The 6,568-nt window shown below is 41.2% G+C and overlaps 1 protein-coding gene across 2 annotated transcripts; it reads left to right on the plus strand.

Moving 5' to 3' along the window:
• The first annotated feature begins 888 nt into the window (after window positions 1-888).
• On the plus strand, window positions 889-6,282 carry foxi4.1 (forkhead box I4, gene 1). Of its 2 annotated transcripts, NM_001016787.2 has the most exon segments (3): window positions 935-1,209; window positions 1,279-1,561; window positions 4,346-6,282. In NM_001016787.2, coding segments are annotated over 3 exon segments (1,077 nt in total). In that variant the 5' UTR covers window positions 935-969; the 3' UTR covers window positions 4,900-6,282.
• Window positions 6,283-6,568: the final 286 nt, after the last annotated feature.

Consider the following 6,568-nt stretch of genomic DNA (forward strand, 5'->3'; position numbering starts at 1 on the left):
CCATTAAATAAACCCAATAGGGCTGTTCTGCCCCAATAAGGGGTAATTATATCTTAGTTGGGATCAAGTACAGGTACTGTTTTATTATTACAGAGAAAAGGGAATCATTTAACCATTAAATAAACCCAATAGGGCTGTTCTGCCCCCAATAAGGGGTAATTATATCTTAGTTGGGATCAAGTACAGGTACTGTTTTATTATTACAGAGAAAAGGAAATAATTTCTAAAAATCAGAATTATTTGCTTATTTGTCTGTGGAGATGGCCTTCCTGTAATTTGGAACTTTCTGGATAACGGATATCCGGATAATGGATTCCATACCTGTAATAATAATAATAATAATAATAATAATGTGATAACATTTCTAATATGAATATATGATAGTATTATATTATAATACAATATATTATATCAATTCATAGAATAATAATAGTGTTTTTAAACAGTCAGGTAAGAAATTACTTTCCCACATTTTAAAAATTAAATAGTTTATTGTTTAACAAAACATGATGATGTTTTATATGTAAATTCTCGTTATAAAAGGTTTTCCTTGTAGTAATAGTAATAATTTAGTATAAAAGTTCAATAGTGGAAAGAAAACAAAGTTTATAGATTTCATTCTCCAGGCTCTTGCCCCCTGGTCCTGGGATACAAATCTCCCCAATTAAAGTCATTACGAGGCATGTTTAAGGCAGCAGAAAGCCCCCTCAATCAGATGAGCAGAACAATGAATGAGAAAGACAGATTGCCTTGCCTGGTGCCTCAGCTCCTCACTTTGCACACCCCTGTCTTTCAACTGAGCCATTCGACTGGCTGCTGGGAGTGAAATGAAATCTCGGAGCACACCCACTAGTGGCCTGGGGCAGGGGGGATCACTACACGAGGGAGGTATAAAGACAGCACAGCAAACACAGGAGACACCTGTTGCTAGAAGCACCTTGAAGCCTCAAGGTGCTGTTGGAAAAGATTATGAACTCCATTCACCTTCCGTCTCACCAGAGAACGTCAGCGCCGGGCCTACACCAGCATCGCCCTAAAGGTGCTCAGGAAGCCTCCGAAATGGCAGTATACTGTGACAATTTCAGCATGTACCACCAGCAAAATCTGCACTCCTCTCAGAGGGCACCCAACTACGGGATAGGAGATTATGCGCCCCCCACTAACCCTTACTTGTGGCTTGGGGGTCCTGGGGTGAGCAATTCTCCCAGCTATCTGCATGGAAACAGCCCTGCTTCTTTTATGCCTCCATCCTACAGATCCCAAAGGCAGTTCCTATCAAATTCCTCCAGTTTTTGCGGGACAGATCTGAGCTGGCTTTCTGTAGCCTCGCAGGAAGAACTTCTCAAGGTGGTGAGGCCGCCATATTCCTACTCGGCTCTCATCGCCATGGCCATACAAAATGCACCAGAGAAGAAGTTAACGCTGAGTCAGATTTACCAGTATGTGGCGGACAATTTCCCTTTCTACAAAAGAAGTAAAGCAGGCTGGCAGAACTCCATCCGGCACAATCTGTCCCTGAACGACTGCTTCAAGAAGGTCCCGAGAGATGAAGATGATCCAGGTAAGAGGCAATGACATATTTCCAATGGTTTTAAAGTTATTTGTAAATGTTATTGCTACTGAAAGCAGTCTTACTTTATCCCTTCCTGGTCTCTGGGTCAAACCGATGCATTTTTAAGCAGTGTTGCCCCATGCAGGCCAATGCCATACCTCTCAATGGAGCTACAGTAAAGGTGGCCACACACGTGGCGATCTGCGATCTTTTGTGCGAAAGATTGTCAGATCCACCACTAACCTTCAGGGCTGAAACAGCAGATATGGAGGTAGAAACAATAGGATTTCTACCTCCTTCTGCCGATTCAGCTCTGAAGGCAGATTTTGGTCAGGCGCCTTCTATGGCGCCCGATCAAAATCTTTTAACTGGCCTGATCCGCAAGTCGACCAATATCAGCAGCCTCCTGCGATATCGGTCGACTCGCCGACTTGCCATACATGCACCGAATATCGTACGAAACAAGGTTTCATACGATATTATCGGTGCGTGTATGGCCAGCTTAAGGAGCTTATGAAAGTAGGTCCAATAGTGGTCCTGGCCTTAAACAATGTAACAGGAGTCATGTCCCCTCCAGGTCTGTTGATCAGCTGGCTTGCAACATTGTTTGAGGAGTCAGAGCCAGCAGCGCAGAAAAATATAAACAGACAGAAACTGCTTTCAGTAGGAATTATATTTCAAAATGACTTTCGAACCATTAAACATTTCCAACTGATGTATATTGCAAACTTGTCGAATTACATTTTTTTTCACTGTGCAAAAAGTTTTAGGGTGAGGTTTCCCTATAGGCGATTAAATATATTAACACAAGTTCATTTTGGAAATCAACCACTATGGTTCCTCCAGGGGGTGTTTGGTGGCACTGAATATATTGTTTATTCATCTGGTTTTAGGAATGGATCCTGGTCACTTTTATTTTCCCTTGAATACCATACATATCTATGGAGGCACAGAAAGTCTTATTTACTTTACATATTTGTATTAATGCATGTGGGTGTGGGGGAAGCTGCCATATAGCTTTATTTCTGTGAACATTCGTAGCTTTAATACTTGCCGTTGTTTAACCTGAGTGTAACATTTACACCAAACACTCCGGCGATATCTAAGCACTATCTATTCTTATGAAGAAAAAATCTAACTCCCCAGTTGCCCTTCATTTTACCAAATTTTATCCCAATCACATCTGTTGCCTGATAGGAGAGCCCTACATTGTTTGCTAACATTCCTTTTCTACAGCCTTCCTCCCAAATAAGCAAGCACTAAACCAGAGGCACCTTTAGGAACAGATTATACCGATTCAGAGGTTTCCTACTAAACCAAGTGCAGAGGTACTTGTACCAGCCATTATAGTGCCTTTCAACTGAATGGGTGCCTTGTTGCCTGAAATCTCCCAGTACCGTTAAACTGATTGGGCAAAAGCTACTCGGCTTGCCTATAGCACTTACACAAGTGATGAGATGTAACTGAGAAACAATGGAATCAATCGGTTTATTGTGTTTAAATAGTTATGATATTCACCCCTTTCCCTCGGGCTAATGCGCATATAAGAGATTGGCTTTTATGGTTTAAGTGGTATTTTGCTGCTATAATTATCCGTAACAGCTAGAATAGCTACAAAGGGCAAGTCACACAGATTCCATAGCCGGATTAAGGCAATATTTTATCGTGGTTATAGACGATAACAATTTCCAGTACCAGGGGGAAGATATGAGCCCCGTCTCTGTATGAAATGAAGGGATCTGCTTCTCCTAAATTGTTAAGGTCCCCATACACGGGCCGATTATAGCTGCCGATATCGACCCTTGGACCGATTCGGCAGCTTATCGGCCCGTGTAGGGGCAGAACCGAGAGGCCTGGCCGACCGATATCTGGCCTGAAATTGTTAGAAAATCCAGTTGGATCGGGGACCGCATCGGCTCGTTGATGCAGTCCCCGAACCGACTGCCCCATTGCCGCGTGCAGAATTCGATCGTTTGACCCCAGGGCCAAACGATCGAATTCGCCTACATGCCTCCCCGATATCCCCACCCGTAGGTGGGGATATCGGGTGAAGATCCGCTCGCTTGGCGACATCGCCCGTGTATGGCCAGCTTTAGATTTAACAATTTATCTTCTCTCCTGGAATAATTCTATCCTAATAATTGTCTGAACCCTTTCTGCCTGCGTGTAATTGGGGGGGCCAGGGATTTGGATAGGATAAAGAGCTGGGTGCTATTACCCCATACAGAAGCATGGCCTTTAATGTTCTCTTTAAGCAGCACAAACAGTGCAGGATTTTAAATAGTAAAGATATTATGAAAGGCTTTTTAAAGTTACTGACGCAAAATTTATGGCAAACTTCACTTATTTTTTAGTATGGTGCAGACCATGACACAGAGAAGCTGCAATCTGCTCTTCCGTTTATCTTTATTTCACTTGTTGTGCAGGTCTCTTGTTTGGAATTTAATCTTCCATGTGGTAGCTAGGTTATCCTACCATAGCAACATCTTGCCTTACCCCTCCCACCCACCACCCAGCATGGAATGGATCTGGTTGTAAGTTTAAACAAAGAAGCAAATATTAAAAAGAAATAACTCAAAAAGATTTGTAAATATGCCTAAATTGTCTCCATCTAAAATGTAATGAAAGCTCATTAAACCTGAAATTCCTTGGACTTAAATGAATGGATCCCCAGCTATAAAATTCTTGCACTGTTAAATGAAATGAATGCATCCAGTTCAATACAAGATTGCCTGAAATTATATATATTTAAACAAAATTGGACTTTTTCAACATATATTTTTTCCCTCCTAGGTAAAGGGAATTACTGGACTCTGGACCCCAACTGTGAGAAGATGTTCGATAATGGAAACTTCCGCAGAAAGAGAAAGCGCAGGTCAGATTCAAGCAGTGCAGAAGCCGTAACAGTTAAAGGTGAGGAAGGTCGCCCAGCTCTAGGGGGGAAAGGTGGCGAGAGCCCTTTAATGCTGACCCCGTCCTCTCCGGAGTTGGAAGCTGCCTCTGATGGCAGGAAAAGCACCTCTCCCAGTGGGATCACCTCTAGTCCTTGCTTGAACAATTTCTTCAGCAGCATGACCTCCTTGGACACAACTTCTGTCAACAGACAGATGTCTATGGGACTTGTAAATGAACTGTCGCAGAGGAACATCACTGGCTTAGGCAGTTTCACCTCAGGCTCCGTCGCTGAACCATCTGTGGACCTACAAGACAACAGCCTGCACCTCAACCGGCCCTCGTATTACAGCACCCTTTCTAGCACTCACCAAAACAACCAGTTCAACAGTCACTTCTACAACACCTTCAGCGTCAATAGCCTCATATACGCCAGGGAAGGCAGCGAAGTATAGTTTCAAGGCTTAGCCTTTTGCAGGAAGGAGAAAGACATTGATAATGGTGCCTCTTACTGGAATGGCTTCGAAGCGATTGGTAAAAAAGAGTAATAACAAGGAGCTCCTGGTCTTCCCTCAGTTAGTTATTGACTAATGCAGACAGAAAGTGTTTTTGTTGGAGGACAGATGTTTGGAATGACTAGTTGTAAAAATGAGCCTTGGTAAAATACGTCTAATATACGAATAGGCAAAAGGTGAACGTACAGAAAAATAGATTTACAGCACCCACCGCAAACTACACTATTCTGGAGTCTGTGCCAATAAAGGCATTTGAAGACTTGAAGTCCATGTTGGGTACCGTAGGTCTATTTTTCTGATACTGGATTTGACGGGAAATGAGCCCCGTGTTTCTCTTTCATTCATATGACTTTGGCATTGGCCGACTGCTGAATAACACACTCCTGAAGTATCAGCGACCGACAAATGCGCCGTGGTTGCCAATAGAAAGCGGCCATCTGTGATTTTTATTTTGCTTTTGGTCAACTTGTTTAACATATTTGGCTTCCTTCTAGAGACATTGATGACATTTTTAATAGCCGTTGGGCTTATTTAAACACTGAACACATTGGAATCCTAAGTTGCATATTGAAATATGAGAAAAAGAAAAAATAAATTGCTGTGTTCAGCCGTGAAAAGCTGTGAATTCATATGACGTTAGGTTGGGAATTAGTAGGGCTGAACTTTAAGGTGCCTGTTTATTAAAAACTGAGATCATGTTTTTTAAGAAAAAATCAATGAGAAAAAAGAAACCACCATTTTTTGAGATTTTTCCAGTGAAAAAAGTATTAAAAATTTTACCGAAAAAAATTGCCAGCTTATATGTCCCGAGCGTCAAGGGGAACTTTCCACATTCACTTTCGACACTTCTTAAGCTCAGTAAAACTGAATAGCATAAGATTATTGTTGTTGCCACTGAGTATTTTTCTTTTTAACATGAATTAAGAAGACTTTTTTGTAAATATATTAGCGATCGAAAAAAATATTTCTCTGGGAAAAAAAACGTGAAGTTGAAAATGAATAAACCTGCCTGTTTGGGTTCGGCTGAATCTGAAGGTATTTGGGCAAATATCAGAAAAGGAATGTACGCCGGCGCCATCGGACATCCCCCCAAACACTATCACAACTCCCTCCTACAGATCATAACGCACTGCGCACTACGTATACGCGGCTGCAACTGACCCCCTTTTCATACTGTATGTTGGATGCATTTCATGTTTTGTAAATTATGTTTTTATAATTGTTTTATTTATAACAAACCCCTATTTTTTCTATACTTTTTATATTGAGTAGATATGCTAAACCCAGAAAAAAATCCTTTTCCAATAAATATTCTTGAAAAAAGTATATATTTTTTGGTCCAATTTAAAAAATTATCCAGTAAATGATTTCCTGCATTTATACAAGTACAGGTATGGGACCTGTTATTCAGAATGTTTGGGACCTGGGGTCTTCCTGATAAGGGATCTTTCTGTAATTTGGATCTCCATAACTTAAGTCTACTAAAAATCATTTAAATATGAAATAAACCCAATAGGGCTGTTCTGCCCCCAATAAGGGGTAATTATATCTTAGTTGGGATCAAGTACAGGTACTGTTTTATTATTACAGAGAAAAGGGAATCATTTAA

This window comes from Xenopus tropicalis, chromosome 1 (assembly GCF_000004195.4).
Source record: "Xenopus tropicalis strain Nigerian chromosome 1, UCB_Xtro_10.0, whole genome shotgun sequence".
Lineage (NCBI taxonomy): Eukaryota > Metazoa > Chordata > Amphibia > Anura > Pipidae > Xenopus > Xenopus tropicalis.

Coding starts and splice junctions, on each gene's coding strand:
- foxi4.1 (XM_012962828.3), top strand. CDS start 970: ATGAACTCCATTCACCTTCCGTCTCACCAGAGAACGTCAGCGCCGGGC. Junction 1,562..4,345: donor GAGAGATGAAGATGATCCAG/GTAAGAGGCAAT, acceptor TTTCCCTCCTAG/GTAAAGGGAATTACTGGACT.